Raw genomic sequence first — 17,755 nt, 5'->3', positions numbered from 1 at the left:
TGTCCATTTCAGCATGGACAGCTGCAGTAGCGCTATGTGACCTGGTGTGGCACTGTTGGGCGGCACACACATAGATATGAAATTGGTCGCTGAAGTTCATTGGAGCGACCTGCCTGCAACGAGAGGAGGAAGTAAAGCTGTGTCGCTGCCGGTCGCTTCCACTAAAGGGTCTGCTGGCCAATCAAATCATGTCTTTTCCGGGATCTTCCGTTTACATTGCCAAAGCAAGTGCAGCTGGGAAAGAAGGAGTCGCGCCTCTGATTGGCCTACCGAACTTCCCCTTCCGTTCTTCCGCTTTCCTTCCACTATGCTTCGCAAGGAATCTCGGGAGAGATTGCCAATATCGCCTCCATGTTGCTTCCGTTGAGATACAGACGTCCTCAGACGAGCCCTCATCGTCGCCTCCAGTCATCCCGGTTCTCCATACATCTGGCCAGTTCGTTGGTACTTTGCACTCCTGCATCGCTCTTGCGTATACATCCACGTATGTTAGCGTCTGTTCTCCTATACGGCAGTGAATGCTGGACCCTGAAGCCAACCCTGCAGAAGTCCCTTAACGGGTGCTACACGGAAGAGGCGTCTATGTTTATATGTCTATGGGCACACACACCCATTGCCCATTGCAGCAGCAATGTTAGTACAGTACACCCATTTTACAATAAAATAAGTACAATAATAATCGGTACATTGAAACTACAGGATGCCAGGTAAACAATTAAATCTGTCTATATAACATGTACAGCATTACATATAAGACTGCATGGTCGTCAAGGCTACAGTAGTGTCTTATCTCTGTAGAGCGTTCATGGATATATACCTGTCTGTCTGTGTTCCCAGACCACAAATGTACTGACCTCATCACATGTGTGATGACGGCTATGGCCATTTTTAGCCGGATGAGTGTTTTTCATGCAAAACTAATGCAATGGATTCAGAATCATGAAAACCCCCTAGTTTGACACGTCACATGCTACTTCAAGCATAATGAAAATGTGAAACTTTTGCCTTATACAGGTTGTTAATGGTACTCCAACTTTCAGCAGCTGTCATAAGGTTTCCCAAGGGAGTTGGGTTGGAACAAATTGAGAGGTGATAGACACTTTATGAACACATTGGTGAAGGAAGCTAGTGGTAAGCATTTGACACACATTTAGCTAAATTTCCCTAACTGTTCCAGCATAGCTTGCGGGTAAGATGCTGATGTCATGTGCATACCCTCTATTGTTTGGGCTTTTCTTCCTCTTTTTGGATGGTACAGTGGAAGAGTGACAGGAAACGGGGAGAGAGAGAGAGAGAGAGAGAGAGAGAGAGAGAGACGACCCGGGAAGCGAACCCACGACTCTCTGTCAGGCTGCATTAGAGCCTATACTGTACAGTGTACATGTATGTGGCATGCACCTTAACCACTAGGCTATCAGCCGCTCTGATTAACTGCATCTGGTGTGGACCCCAGAACACCTCAGCTACAAAGTGTGATTATAGTACATCCGGGAGCATTTTGGGGCTAAGTGCCTTGCCGTTGTCGTTGTGGCGGAGTGAGTGCAGCACATATTGTCTTATAACCACAGCCTGGCTTGGGATTTGAACTGGCAACGTCCAACCGCCTGTGTGTGAACTCACAAAATAGTTCACAACCAATAAAATAAAACAGCGGATTTTCCAGGTGCAGTGCCAGTGTCATCATAGTGATGTCTAATTTTTAATCAGAAACAGGAACAGGCCAACCACACAGGAGATAAAGATATCAATAAAACACCTCCCGACGGCTCTATGTATCTTGTGTCAACAACACACAGAGCTGTAAACTCAGTTTGGATATTCTGCTGCCGTCTCTCAAGTGGCTTTTTGAAGTGGTGTGATTTATATCTTCCAACGCAAGCTGTGAAAATACAGCCCAGGCTCAGAGCCCAGAGTCAACAATGGCTGCTTTTAAATGATGGGCGCTCTACAAGTATGTATGTCCCTCAATAGAGCGTCGCAGTCCCGCCCCCTACCAGGGCCCAGGAAATGATTCTCCGTTCATTTTCCTCATAGACATTTCAGAAAGTATTTATTTAAAGACGTTTACGCCGCGGACAAAGCCAACTCGAGTCGTGACAAATCATGACAACAAACACAATTTTTTGGGCTGAACAAATAATTAGAAAGAAGAAAAAAACGGCAGGTTACAACACTTTTTTTGTTGTTTTTCTTCTTTGTAATTATTTGTTTGGTCCAAAATATTGTTTGTGTTGTCATGAGTTGTCACGACTCGAGTTGGCGTTGTCCGTGGCGTAACCGTCTTTAAATAAATACTTTTTGAAATGTCTATGGGAAAAATGCATTGGGATTCATTTCCTGGGCCATGGTAGGGGGCGGGACTGCGACGCTCTATACTGACTCTATACCCACTACCTACTGACCACAGCAGTGGTCCTGAATCTGGGGTCTGCCGACCATTTTGGTGGCGACTGTGGCTCAGGGGTAGAGTGGCCGGATGGTAACCGCAAGGTTGCCAGTTCAAACCCGGGCTCCCCCAGAGTTAGTGTCGAAGTGTCCTTGAGCAAGACACTGAACCCCTAATTGCTCCTGATGTGCCAGTGAGGAGCCCCCACCAGGAGGACGTAGAGCCTTCGTCCTACTCCTCCCACCCAACCCTCCCCCAGCCTGTACTGTAGGATTACATGCAATGACTGTTATCATCCTTCCCGCCCGGCTTCCCTCCCCCGAACACGGGCCAATTGTTTTTGCAACGTATAGACGCTCGGCGAAGCCGGATGCACCGCGGTGGATTTGAACCATCAACCTCCGCGGTGGTGGGCACTGTGCCACCCGAGTGGGTAGACTAACACATTGGAGATGTTAAATGTTAATATTAACAATTAACATACACAGAAATCGTCAAAAGCTACAAAAACATTTGAGCCTTTCAGTTGGTATTTTGGGAGATGCAATTATCCTAACCCAGCGTCTGTGAGTGTTGCTCATAGAACTACTTGTATTACTTATGGCAGCAGGTACAATGACCGAAATATAATGGCTGGAAAGTGAGATTCATAATCATTTCCAAGTCTTCAACTTAATGCAATGGCTATAAAATATTCATAGCTGTGCGACTAATCATCACGCGGACTCACGCATGGTGACACCTTTTCTCTAAGTGCCAGTTACATAACAATAATGTATAAAACCATACAAAATATCATCCAAATCAAAGAACACACCCTCAACTCGCCTGTGGCTGAGCAGCTTTGTGAGTAAATGTGCCTAGTTCTCTTACACATTGAAGTAAGATGGCTTTCCAACAGATTGCTGCCAAGTACTTGAGTTACATGAACCACAGATAAGAGTTATTTCAGATAAAAACAGTCCCCACTGGCAGCACGTTTTGAGTGAGGATGACAAGGAATGGGTCACAAAAACTTGCTTAACTGAATGACATTCAACCTTCTTATGAACTGGGTGCATTCAAAGCCAAACTGGAGTTGTGGTGAGTGAACAGGCCAACATGTTCCAAATCTTAGCAGGGATTTGGGGGAGAGACCGAGACCTTCCTTCTCCCAACCACCAAATACCCACAAAGTGCAAACTTTGTAAGCAAAGAACACAATAATTTCTGTAGTGTACAATGGCTACAATGATTTGCTAGGACAGATATCCCCATTATGCAGGTATAAGAAGGAAAGTACAATTCTATATGCATTGTGGGTTTATGCACTTCCAAAAGTGCTTAAACTTGTGCATTAATTTTTAGTAACTAACATTAGTTTTTGAGAATGAATGGGGACGATATAGGGTTCATGTGCTTATTCATGTTACCTTCTTAACCATGCAGTCACTCAAGACTTTTAAGTTGCTTTCCTTTGTAAACATCACAGTGGAAAAATACGGCAGTGAACATAAAGAAGGTCCAAGGCAGCTCTGTTCAGGTCCCTGTGCACTGAAGCTCGAAGGGTCTCCCCTGCACATGCACATGCAGACCCGCGCAGGCCGCCTCCCCCGTCCCAGAGTGACAGCCAGTCAGTAACAAACACATTATTTTTATTTGACGCACATAGTAAGCAAATGTGTGAGAGAATCTGCCAGTGTATTTCAGTGTTTTTATTTATTTTTTGTCGAGCCACCTGACACGCTATGCGTGCAGAATGTAAACAAAGCCATGCTGGATGGCGGACACACGTCTTTTATTCCACCAGAATCACCTCTCCACCTGTCACTTGACCTCACATGGCCCAGTGGGCCCACCCACCTTGAACAACAGCCAATGGAGCTCATTGTTGCTGCTTTACACACAATTGCACTTTCCAGCTGCATTCTCACCAACAATAAAACACGGAATCGTAAATAATGTCAAACCCGATCCCACCAAACACGGTGAAGCACGGATTGGTAATTCCGTACATACAATACTAGTGAAGCCTCACTAGCCTCTGTCGCCGTCAAAACAGTAGTGGTGGTATATGTACAGATTTTGGGGTTTTCTAGGTGTGTATGTATGGAATTGCCAATCCGCGCTATTTCACGCATCTGGGTGAGATCTTTGCTGCAGTAGCTCACTTACTGTACAAGTCATTCAACTCACTGCTAGGTCACCAGGCCATGATTCAGGCTGGACCTCCAGTTGACCTTGTGGCTACAGGAGGGAGTCATCACTTTCACATTGCTCTAGTCTTTTCTATACAAAAGTTCCATTCATGATTTCTTGGTACACTGATAAAGTGAGATGCATCATGATCATCACCATTATGTATTAACTGACTGTATGTCCCGGCATGTCTGGGATTGCCTGTAAAACACTAAAACACTAAAAGTTATAACAATATATAATTTAGATCATTTCACTGACACTGTGTTTTTTGGGCCCAGTATTTTACCACCTACACTTAAGGTGTCATGATGATGTGCTCTTGGGGATATGAAGCTACTTCAGGTAAAATGGTCCACCAAAAGAAAGTTTTTTTTGGGGGGGATGTCATGTCCAGGAATGGTATTTTTTTTTAGACAAACTCTCAAAAGTATATTAGCACTGCAAGCATCTGTGCTGCAGTAAAAGCTATAAAAAAACACAAACAGTCTTATGCTGCGTTCACACAGGCAGATACAAAGATACAGTCTACCATTCATTTTCAATGGAAGTCAGCAAAATGAAGATGCAAAGATGCATCCGACCTTTGTAGCTGCTGCAAAAGCTACAGAACTACAAAGCTAAATCTTTAAGCTAATCTTTTGCATTAGCGGCCAGTGATCCGCTCTGCAGCTGTTTTTTCTGACTATAAATTATACTTGTTTAAATGTCTATTATTGTCTGATATTGTGCATGTTGGCTCACTGGAAACACTCCACCAGTGGGTCAATATATCGGCAAGGCTCTGTCTTCTTGATTCACTAAGATTTATTGACTTTATATTGGCGGTAGTGGCTTGGATTTAACTGACTTTATTAGCCTACAAGGAGGAATAGAAAGAGTAACGCGACACTGTGAGGGAAGGAAGGGAGGAGAGAAGTGTGGAGAGAGAGAGAGAGATGGGCAAATGAGGGCGAGAGACATAGTGGGATTGATGAGAGAGAGAGAGAGAGAGAGAGAGAGAGCGCATAGGTCTTCAAGAAGGTCAGTGGTCTGTCGTGTGGATTCACTCCAGCTCGCCATGTGTTTATGGGCTCATCTTACCGATTCGTTCCTTAAACACCAGGGATTCAAGGCTGCGTTTGAAAGCAGGTCTTTTAAGTGTCTCGTTGATGCGGGGATTGAAGGGTGGGTGGTGGTGGATGCTTCTCACGTCGTCTCAGATGTCAGACACAACTTACGGACGGTGTTAAAGGGGGTCATGTCACCCCCATTTCACCACCATACAGTATACTGTAGTGGTTCTAAAAATGGGGTCCTTGGGGGTGGTTCCATGGGGTCCCCAGCAGCAGCAGTTAATACAGCAATCACAATCATTTTGTGGCTATTTCTATTTTATTTTTAGACACACGGGTGTCCCTGGCACAAAATATTTTCAAATGTGGGTTCCGTGGCCAAACATTCATTTGGGGGGATCCTTGACATGAAAAGGTTTGAGAACCTATACAGAACTGTATGTCTTAAAGCTTTGTTTTTTCACTCGAATCTCAGTCTTTAGAAAGGAAACACGTCTCTCTGCTAAGTAAGGCAGCTTTAGTCCTTTTTGTAACCTCTGGATCATGGTTAAATAAATGAGTTGTGTAACACGATTGATATTTGTTGGCCCTGCTCCGTGTGGAGTGTGTGGGTTTGGCCAGGAACTCCTTTGACTCCATCCATGGTCCAAAGATGAGTGATTTATACTTGGGTCGTGCGCCGTTTGTCACACACCAAAAATAGCAGACCAGCAATCGCACAACACGTCGTGTGCTCGTACTGTAGAGCTGCCGTTTTCCGGGAATATACACAGTACGTAACGTGCACAACAAAGTATAACGCGTGTTTTTCCCCTCCCCTCGTCCATTCCTGCCATCCAATGGTGGAAAAAGTATTTTTTTACTTAAAAAGTATCAGTACTGCAATGTAGAAACATTCTGTTACAAGTAAAAGTCCGGTAATCAAAATGTACGTAAAAGTACAAAAGTATTGGCATCAAAATATACTTTAATTATACCAAAGGTAAAAGTCCTCATTGTGCAGAATATCCCATTTCACAAGTTATTGCGAACGCAGTGAGCACTAACTATGAGACCTAGCTGTCTGTCTGTCTGTCTGTCTGTCTGTCTGTCTGTCTGTCTGTCTGTCTGTCTGTCTGTCTGTCTGTCTGTCTGTCTGTCTGTGTGTCACGCTGTAACACCACCCGCCCGCCACCAGAGGGCGCAGCTGTATCACACACACACACACACACACACACACACACACACACACACACACACACACACACACACACACACACACACACACAGAACTTAACTTAAAAAAACTTAAAAAGAAAAAACATTAAAAAAAGAAAAACACACACACACGCACGCACACATACACACACTAAAAAAAGAACTTAAAAAAAAACTTAACTTAAAAAAGCTTAAAAAAAACCTTAAAGTACGTAATTTATTCTAATTGTTGTTATTGCAATTTACGAGCTGCATTCGCTTCCCGCGTTCGCACGTCTTACTTGTCATAATATGATAACTTGTGATTTCATCTGTAAAATGTATAACACATCTTTTGAAAGCAGATTGATGTGGCGTGGTGTACAGTAGGTTGTAGATTGGCTATTTTCAAATAGCCAAAGTTTAAAAACTGTAGGGCTGAAGTGGGTTACAGACTGTAACCCACTTCAGCCAGTATGTATGTTTTGTAATAATAATCCAAATCTTCAAAGTAACTACCGTAGTAATAAGTAAATAGTAACAAAATAAAAGAAAAAGGCAGGTGAGCGTCCTCTGGATGCGTTTTTGTTTAGGCAGCGGGTGCTCAGCTATGGATATAACTTCTCTGAGGAAGGCTGAGGCCGAAACGCGTCAAGCGCTCTCAATAAATAAGAATGTGTATCTGAGCCAGTCTTGCATCTTTTATTTTGGAGTGCCGCTTTTTCCACTTAGGTAGTATATTTTCTGAACCTAACTAGCAACAAAACGTTTTCAAATATTTACCCTGCAGCAAATGTATAGTTACTTTACACCACTGCCAAAATGTGTGCTGGGATAATACTATTCTCCTGCTCACTTTTCCGTGACCTTGAATTAAGATGGAGTGTGTGAATAAATCCTCTGTGGCTTTTGATGAAATGCTCCTTAAGTGTCTGGCTGGCCGGGGGCCGCTGGGTCAGTGTGTGTGTGTGTGTGTGTGTGTGTGTGTGTGTGTGTGTGTGTGTGTGTGTGTGTGTGTGTGTGTGTGTGTGTGTGTGTGTGTGTGTGTGTGTGTGTGTGTGTGTGTGTGTGTGTGTGTGTGTGTGTGTGTGTGTGTGTGTGTGTGTGTGTGTGTGTGTGTGTGTGTGTGTGTGTGTGTGTGTGTGTGTGTGTGGATATTCCCTCTGCCTGGTCTCAGATGTCAGAGTGGTGTGGGTTTTATGGGATCAGCTGCAGGAATGTTGGAGCGATGCCACCATCAAGATGTGAGCCGCCCGCAGTGTAAAGTCTATTCTAATCTGGGTGGAGGTTTCATGTTGGCATCAGGGACAGTCAGTGTATCGAGGATGGAGTGTAAGGCCACCCCTTCAAAAGAGAATACCGTCTCTGTCTGTGGGAAAACCTCATATGTCCAAACTTTTCAGGGATCAAAAATAGCAAAAGTATCAGATCCACAAGCTGGAAAGTAGAAACGTGTCGCTGGTGGATCTGCTACTTTTGATGCTTCGGTGTGATGCTGTGTTATAATCAACTAGGGCGATAATTTACTGGGGGGGGAAAAAATGATGGAGATAAGAGGTTTCTGCCCGACAGCAATGATAAAAAAAACTTAATTTCCTCAGCTCTTGCCTCTCCAGTTGATCTTTGTCTAGGATCGTAAACAAGGAATATTTTCCTGGCTACTACTACTACACTACTTCATAGGGATTGAAGCTTTTGTAGCTTTTGTAGCTTTGAACTTGTCTTTGTTTTGGTCACTTATAGACTGGCTGCCATGTAAGTGATATCTGACAGGTTCAAATCCCTGTCTAATGACTGTGTCCATCAACAGCGTGTGTGTCAAAGTAGCTCTGAGAAAAACATCGAGCTTCTCACTGTATCTGCTCATACAACGAGAGCTGTGTGTGTGCGCGACAGCGTGCATGTGCACATGGATGTGTGGGTGTGTACATGTGTCTCAGTGGAGTTTGTGTATTTCAACTTAACGTATCTCTTCAGGTGTAAGGTCAAATCCTATACCATGCTTTTATTTCTTCTTCTGACTCCTACACTGTCTCCCTCTCAGCTGTCCTACTGTCTGTCTCCTACATTGTCTCTCTCTCAGCTGTCCTACTGTCTGTCTCCTACACTGTATCCCTCTCAGCTGTCCTACTGTCTGTCTCTCCTACACTGTCTCCATCTCAGCTGCCCTACTGTCTGTCTGTCTCTCCTAAACTGTCGCCATCTCAACTTTCCTACTGTCTGTCTCCTACACTGTCTCCATCTCAGCTATCCTAGTCTGTCTCTCCTACACTGTCTCTTTCTCAGCTGTCCTACTGTCTCCCTCTCCTACACTGTCTCCCTCTCAGCTCTCCTACTGTCTGCCTCAATAAAGAAACAAATGCAAAGAGGAGTTGGTGTGGGGGGTCGGAACCGTTCCACAGTTTAGTTCTGAGCCGCTCTAGCGTTGCTGGAGCTGAACGGCAGAACTCCACATGTTGTTTTGTGCGCTCCAGTGTTGGGTTGCATTGTGTAGAACCGTTTTCTCTCCTCATTACGGATGCCATTCGTCTTCTTCTGACTCTGTGTGTGTAGTCTGAGCAGAGCCGAGGCGATTGTACCTTGGAAGGGCCAAACGCTGTTATTGCTGAAACTCGACGCCTCGACAGGCCCAATCACTGTCTTATTATGATGACACAAGCAATCGCTCCGTCGGTTTAAACGGAATAACAGTCTGGACCGTTTGACCCCTTCTCGCAGAATATTTTTGGAGAACAAGTCTTATTTTTCTGGCACCTCTACTCTGTCTCCATCTCACGAAAAGCTTTGAGACAGAGACAGACGGCAGGAAGGCTGGGGAGAGGAGACGCTGTAGTGTAGCCACAGGCCAGTAGACTCTGCTGGGATCTGATCCTACATCACTTACAGACACTGGGGTACTGTGAGACAAGTCCACGTGTGCCTTTGGGGTTTTGAGATTTTATGTATTGTTATTGCAATACACATACAGTATAAAGGTCCATGCGACTGGATGCGTTTTTTGGAAAAACAACAGAAAAACACTGCTAAAAATCTGAAAAACACAGCAGTGTGCACACCTTTACTATGCAAAAAGTTGTGAATAATGTTTTGATTATTTACTATATCAGTACAGTTGGTAAACTTAGCTTGTAGACCAGCTATTGTACAATAATGTGAGCTAGCTTGTAGATTGACTACTTTGACCCGTGATGGTCAAAATGTTTAAAATGGAGGTTGAAGTTACAATGGGTTTGTATAGGAAGGGGACAGGGCAGCTAAAATAAATATCAAATATCTACATACTAAATTTCAGAATGGAGCAACTTAAAAACTGTCAGGGGTGTTCACATAAGCCTGAGTAGACAAGAAAATTACCCAACATTTTTTTTTAAAGTGAAATAACCGTTTAAGTATAATAAATGTACCACTACTGACTCTGAGAGTGTACAAATGGAACCTAAGGGTCCATTTGATTCCATTTGTACACTTTCAGAGTTACAGCGCTGTAACTCCTCAAGGACCCCCTGCCTGTGGGAGCCCGGTTTGAGAGACCACGGGACGGTTCTTAGTGTATGAATGCATGTAAATAACATGTCACTACTTTACTAGACAGATGCTTTGTCCCGTCTCGCCGACAACAATATGACCCTGAGTGTTGCTACTAAACTCCTCATATGTTTTCACAGTGAAGTTGTCTCAAAGCTCAGCAGAGCATATCCATTTACACGGCTATAGTCAAATGCAGTGTGTTTTGCAAATGGACCCGAGACCCACATGTAAAGATGACAAAGACAAACTGTCACTGTCCACTGTGCATGTGTTGCTTTTCACCAGCTGGGACTGTCTGTATGTGTCATTTGCTCAGGATGAGGGAGGGAGGGGGAAACAAATGAGAGAGTTCCTGAAGCAGGCAAATGTTCCCACAGGATAATGGCACTTAATACACAGACCAGGTGTCTGTGGTTTTTGCAGTCACAACTCATATGCAGGCACGCACGCAGGCACGCACGCACGCAGGCACGCACGCACGCACGCACAAGCGCGCGCACACACACACACACACACACACACACACACACACACACACACACACACACACACACACACACACACACACACACACACACACACACACACACACACACACACAGGGCAACAGGAGAATGCAATTCTTAATTATGCTACATGACGATGTTGCTGTAGCCTATAGTATACTGTTTATTACATAGTTATTGTAAGAAATATAATTAATTAATAAATAATACACTATACAGTGGTGTCACCCAAACCTTTTAGCTCGAGATCCAAAACAGAAATGTTGTTGTCTCCAGTGAGGGAACTAGGGAAACATTGGTATACACTGTAGATTTTTATTAAAGTAAGTGTACAGTGTTCGTAGTTAGTGTTTACACTAATTATTACATAGTTATTAATATGCAAGTGCAACACCATGACCACATACTGTATACGTTGTGTGCGTGTGTGTGTGTGTGTGCGTGCGTGTGTGTGTGCATGTGTGTGTGGTGAGTGTGTGTTTAGGGGAAGGAAGGTCCAGCAGCTGTAAGGTTATTGTCAGCAGTTTGAACATTAACCGCTTACATAAACACTGAGACACTGACTCACCTCCAACCATCCATTTTTAATGGTCATGATGAAGCTCTGCTGCCATAAGGAGAGGAGAGGAGAGGAGAGGGGTGGAGAGGAGAGGAGAGGAGGGGAGGGGAGAGGAGAGGAGAGGAGAGGAGAGGAGAGGAGAGGAGAGGAGAGGAGAGGAGAGGAGAGGAGAGGAGAGGAGAGGAGAGGAGAGGAGAGGAGAGGAGAGGAGGGAGGGAGGGAGGGAGGTGAGAGGAGAAGGGAGGGGGCAGGAGAGAGGCTGATAGAGCAATAAACCTAAATCAATAATTGAGGGAGCATTGGCGAGAGACAGAGAGTTTTAAACACTCATAGACTGTGGCTAGAGTTTATATTTCACATCAGCAACAATTACAGTTGTTTGCATTACTTTAGAACGTGCTAGACGGCAAGACGCTAATGTTCTGAAAAGTGGGACAGGAGATAAACGTCGAAGCTACTTCCCTTGATTTCCCCGCGTAGGCAGATGAAAAACGTAATTAGAAAGACAATCTCAGCGCTATGGATGGAATGTGGGCTTTATCCGTTCAGTGTTGTGTCATTATGGGTGATGTAATTGTTATTAGCACAGTAGAAATGCTTCACAGACAATGTCACGCACAATGACACTTTCTCCACAAAATATGTCGTGAAATGTTTCCGCTCTGTGAGGTGATGTCACTCAGCCACCCACACAGTTACTGTAGTGGATGTGTGATATTTATGTATGGAGTGACACACATGTGACTGTGAGACAGAAAGGGTGTGTGTGTGTGTGTGTGTGTGTGTGTGTGTGTGTGTGTGTGTGTGTGTGTGTGTGTGTGTGTGTGTGTGTGTGTGTGTGTGTGTGTGTGTGTGTGTGTGTGTGTGTGTGTGTGTGTGTGTGTGTGTGTGTGTGTGTGTGTGTGTGTGTGTGTGTGTGTGTATCTTCCTGGGGTCCACACAGAACATAAAAACATGACATTCGACATGAATGACATTACAGGACAATGATATATAAATAAAATAAAATAAAAAATATTTGATCAACAATTTCCTCATCCACCTTCTGATTCCCCATTTTCTTGGAAGAGAAAAAAACCCAAAAAGCATATGTGTGTGTGTGTGTGTGTGTGTGTGTGTGTGTGTGTGCGTGTGTGCGTGTGTGCGTGTGTGCGTGTGTGCGTGCGTGCGTGCGTGCGTGCGTGCGTGCGCATACATTCGAAAACATGAATTTACATAAATTATTGTGCTACTTGTTTAGCAAATGATGCTAGTGTGGGCACATTTCACAAATCGCACATTAGAACTTGGCCATACAAACATTCTGTGAATGATTTTGTTTTTGCAGCACACCTCTTCTCCCGTGGGTTGTTTTGGCAGGACATGCGTTGGGAGGCTTGTTAAAAGTAAACGGTATCAATATGCTCCTAATTGCCTTCCCCTCTAATTAGCATCACTCGCTCTGCTTCCAGGCGCTGAATAAGAAGGAGCACCGTGGCTGTGAGAGTCCCGACAGCGAGAGCACGTACGCCCTCACCCCCCACACCGAGGAGAAGTACAAGAAGATCAACGAGGAGTTTGACAACATGATGAGGAACCATAAGCTTGTAAGCAGCACTGTTGTTGGTTATTATTCCATCAATGTTAGATTATTAACCATTGGTGGAAATTAACTAAGTACATTTACTCAAGTATTGTACTTTTTTACTTTACTGAAGTATTTCCAATTTGCAGTACTTTTACTTCTACTCCACTATAATTATTTGAAAACTTTAGTTACTAGTTACTTTGTATATTTTGATTATTAGTACAAAACATACATGAACCACTTCAGCCCTACAGGTATATACATTTTGGCCATTTGAAAATAGCCGATTACTACTTTACTATAGTACTAGATTTGTATACATTTGAAAACACATACAAATACATTCTGCATAATGAGTACTTTTACTTTTCTTACTTTAAGTACATTTTGATGTCAATACTTTTGTACTTTTACAGCGTGGAGACTCCGACTAAAATAGTAACTTTTTAAATCTATCTTAAAAGACGAAAATAAAACCGCATGAGTTTTCCTGATGTCATAAACTGTCAGAATCAGCTTTTGTTGCGTTGGTTCATGTGCTAAAAGAGTGACTTTGAGAGCTGTTTCCACGACTATTTTTTATTTCATAAATTGCTAATAAACAACACAACGGAGTGAAATAACTCATGGAATTGACTAGTTTGCCCATAATAAGGTAAGAAAACAACCCAAACCTCTCAAAAAGTGGTCTTACCCTTTAAAAGCACAAGAGTATTTCTACATTGCAGTATTGATACTTTTTCTTAAGTAAAACAGTTGAGTACTTTTCCCACCACTGTTATAAATTCAGTAGTTCTCAAACTTCTTCATAGCAAGGACCCCCAAAATGATAGTTCTATATATTTGGCCGTGGACCGTGCATCTGAAAATGTGTTGTGCCAGGGAACCCCCAGAAGAGAAGATCACAATTCTAACAGTTTCCCTGCTAAGGACGACATTGGGCGAGTTATAAATATGCTCGTAGATCGCCTAGAACGACATAGGGCGAGTCCTTAGTTTATAATGTTTAATAATGATTTTTTACCGGCGTGGCGGCGTCATCGTCGCCAGGCAACACTTCGCTTCCGCGTTGGCGATGTCATTGGTTATTTTCCATCATCCAGTCCAGGGCTAGCAGCGATCCAAATAAAATGTATTGGAATTGAGCTCAGATTGAGGTGATCATACAAAACAAAAGAAGTAAAGAAGAAGGAAATAATGGATTTGCACACAGAGGGGTTAATAATGGGAATAGTTGAGAAAATGTACTGTTCTAACCTGGATTTGAACCCCAGGTCTCAGGTGGAAGTGCTGAAAGTGCTATACGTATTTTTGACCACTGAGCTGAGAGAGTCTACCTGGGAAAAGAAGTGCTATTTAAGTGGTTCCATAGTGTATGAATGATTGATACTGTAGATGGCACAGATGGATATTGGACATTTTTTGGTAAACGTTTAACCTTTAGACTTTACCCCCCAAAATTAAACCATTTCAGATTACTAAAATGTGACTAAAAACTAAAAATGGAATTCTATTCAAAGGACTTTTGACTAAAATGAAATCAAAATTGTGTTCTCAGAATAACCCATATAAGTTATACCCTTCAATCCATGAAAGCATCTTTGTAATTTTAGATGTTGCTACAGTATATATGTAAATAGCAACATGATTTTATTTTATATGATTATATTATTATTATGTTTTTCAGAAAATGTAGGTTAGGATTCACTCAGGTGTAAATGGGTTAACAACACAGTCTGTCTTCCCCCCCCCCCCCCCACCTCCCCCTACCCCCACCCCCACCCCCACCCCCATGCAGCCTGCAGGCCTGTCCCAGCAGCAGCAGCAGCAGCAGCAGAGCTACATGCATAACCCACCTCTACCCAACTCCTCCAGTCTGGCCTACAGCCACCACCCGGGGGCAGGTGGAGGCGACAGAGGCAGCACTACAGGGTCCCTGGCCGGGGGCCCGGGACCCCTCGGCGACGGTGGCGGGCTCCTGTCCAGTCCGCACGGAGCAGGACACCTGCACAGGAACATGGCGTCGCCCAGTCACCGACCGCCCAGCGCTGGGAACACCGGTACGTCCGTCTGGCAAACTAGTTTTATATATGGGCTGGGAGGGACTTTCGCCCTATAGTTTTGGACCACGACGGAGGGGCGCCATCTCAAATGAACTTGAGCCTGCACGAGAGAGTAGAGACACCACAGAGCGAGCTAAAGCGAGCGAGTTGCCGTGTCAAACGTTGCGTAGTTCCAGTGGCGAAAGTACCCGGTGCAAATATTTTGTGTAGGCCTCCTAAAATATAATAATAATAATATTGTGCTTCACATATAGTGTTTCATTAACGCGACGGAACGTGACAGAATAGTCTACAGCTGAGCTATGTTGTGCTGCTGACACAGTAACACACACGTTGAAACAAGGTGGTAAAAATACCAAGAAGGAGTGGACAGTGATGTCACTGTTATGCAACACGGAAGTAGTATGGACTTGAAGCTGTTTATAAACCAGCAGTCAGTGACATCACTGACGAATCCTTGGTGTTACTCTTCCTGCGACCGATAGCCCCTGAAACCAGGCTTTCACCGTCGTCCTGACTCTTTTTTTCTCTCTTCTTCTTCCCCCTTCATGGGCCCCTTGGGGGCGCTGGGCCTCGGTGCATTGCACCGGTTGCACCGTCGATACTGTCGCCACTGCGTAGTTCGCTTGAGCCGATTCAGACCCGTCCGAGTTGCGACCCGATAGGCAGAGAATAGTAAATCCTCGCCCTCGATTCTCGCTGGGGATGCCTTTCTGTGTGGAGTTTGCAATGTTCTCCCCATGTCCCCTATAGGGTAGGTGGTACCTTCACAAAAAACATGCAGTAATCTTGGTCTCTATACTGCCTCCCCCTGGCCAGCCTGGGGGAGGAAAGGAGGGAAAGGAACTGGTTGGAATAATGTGTTCCTTCCACCCGCTATGTCTATACCAGGGATATTCCCATGTGAAAAGAAACTGCTTGGACTCCTCATGCATAGAGGAAAGCATGAGGTCAGTCCGTTGCTTTCCCCAGGTTGGCATAGGGAGTGTAGAGCCCAGGATTAAATTTGATAATGACACTGGGTGAAAAAATGGGTTGCAAAATATAAAATATACAAAATAAATAAAAAGGATTTTCTGTAACCATTTCTGTAACCCCAAAGAACAGTTATACAGCGTGCCCATGCATGTTGGTGTGTGTAAAAATACACACATCATCATCATCATAAACCTAAATAATCAAGCATAGAAATGTTATCAGTAGCCTATGACTATCACATCAATGACATCATTCATTAATATATATAACGGGCACAAACGGTTAAATACTTTGGCTGCTCATATATATCCCCGAACGGCTTTGGACTGGTTTTAAAAGGATCCCTGGCTAATCCCTCATCACTTTAAAATATTTTATTTATTTTAGAATTAAATAATTGATGATGTAATGTGTGGTCCAGCCCTGTGGAATCTATGGAATGCATGTGCTAATACAAATATTTAATTGTTTTGCATTAAGACTATTCTTGGTATAAAGCTTTGAAAGATACAGTAGTACGCACGCACGCACGCACGCACGCACGCACGCACGCACGCACGCACGCACGCACGCACACACACACACACACACACACACACACACACACACACAGCGGTCCCAGATGGAATCAGTGAGTGTGTGGTGAACATGGCATGGTTGATTTGAACCCAGCAGGACACACAGCTTCTGTACTCAGCAGGCACCAGCTAGACACAGGACACTGTGTGTGTGTGTGTGTGTGTGTGTGTGTGTGTGTGTGTGTGTGTGTGTGTGTGTGTGTGTGTGTGTGTGTGTGTGTGTGTGTGTGTGTGTGTGTGTGTGTGTGTGTGTGTGTGTGTGTGTGTGTGTGTGTGTGTGTGTTAAGGGTGAGGTATAACCTGCAGATGGCTAATTTCCGTCTATCTTTTTGCCATGTGCCTTTGTCTATCTCACTCTCTGTGTGTCTGTCTGTCAGGTGTCCTACACGGTGGTGCTGATCTTCCAAATGGGTCTGGTGGTCAAGGTGCTGGCAGTCCACTCAGTGAGTATCTCACCTAATTAAACACTCAAACCAGGGATGCATCAGGGGTGTATACTGCCCCCTCCCCCACCCCCCCTCAGTTTGGGGTAGCCGATCTTACAAGCTAACAACAACCTGCGTTGCCTTTGCGGAATGTGCACCTATTTTCACCGAATGATGGGGTGAATAAAGGGGTTAAAAGGATTATGAAGCTACATTAAATGTACATTACTACAGTACTCCCCCCTCCCCCACCCCACCCCCTAGTACAGCACACCCCACTTTGAGAACAACCGTTGTAAATTGAAATTGGAGGAGAGTACTTTTCCACCTTCAAAACTGAGGTGGAAAAGGATTGCTGTGCTCGCTCGCTTTCGTTTTGAACTTTTGACTTGTCACTCGTTGCCTTGCGTGAGAATCAACCTAGCCCAGGTGGCTGCCAACAGCAGCATGATGTTGATGTATGATGATTTCAAACCACAATCTTATGTGGTTTAGTGAAGGAACCAAAAAAACAGTGTGAGAAACAGGAAGTAAAAATTGCATGCAGGGGTCTTTAAGTTGTTCTATATGTGCCGTTCGATCCATGGCAACAAACCCACCAGGCCGCGTGTGGAGCGGCGGACCTCTCAGAATGTACTGCTATTCATTTTTAAACATATCTGTGTGAATAATAGATGCTTTTTGCACTTGAAGATACATACTGGCAGTAGGCAGCAGGGGAGATGTTGTCCATTGGGGGGGGGGGGGGGGGGGGGG

The 17,755-nt window shown here is 44.2% G+C and overlaps 1 protein-coding gene across 3 annotated transcripts in view; it reads left to right on the top strand.

Moving 5' to 3' along the window:
* LOC306920406 (myocyte-specific enhancer factor 2A-like) overlaps positions 1-17,755 on the top strand; it is a 72,822-nt gene that overhangs the window by 42,599 nt on the left and 12,468 nt on the right. For all 3 annotated transcript variants that reach the window (XM_079497151.1, XM_079497149.1, XM_079497150.1), the window contains exons 4-6: positions 12,840-12,974; positions 14,754-15,015; positions 16,952-17,017. In XM_079497151.1, the coding sequence (XP_079353277.1) occupies positions 12,840-12,974; positions 14,754-15,015; positions 16,952-17,017 (463 nt within the window). The remainder of the gene's footprint in view (positions 1-12,839; positions 12,975-14,753; positions 15,016-16,951; positions 17,018-17,755) is intronic.

Source organism: Electrona antarctica, assembly GCF_951216825.1.
Source record: "Electrona antarctica genome assembly, chromosome: 3".
Lineage (NCBI taxonomy): Eukaryota > Metazoa > Chordata > Actinopteri > Myctophiformes > Myctophidae > Electrona > Electrona antarctica.
The sequence above is the reverse complement of the archived record's forward strand: the minus strand, read 5'-3'. Positions and strand labels throughout refer to the sequence as shown.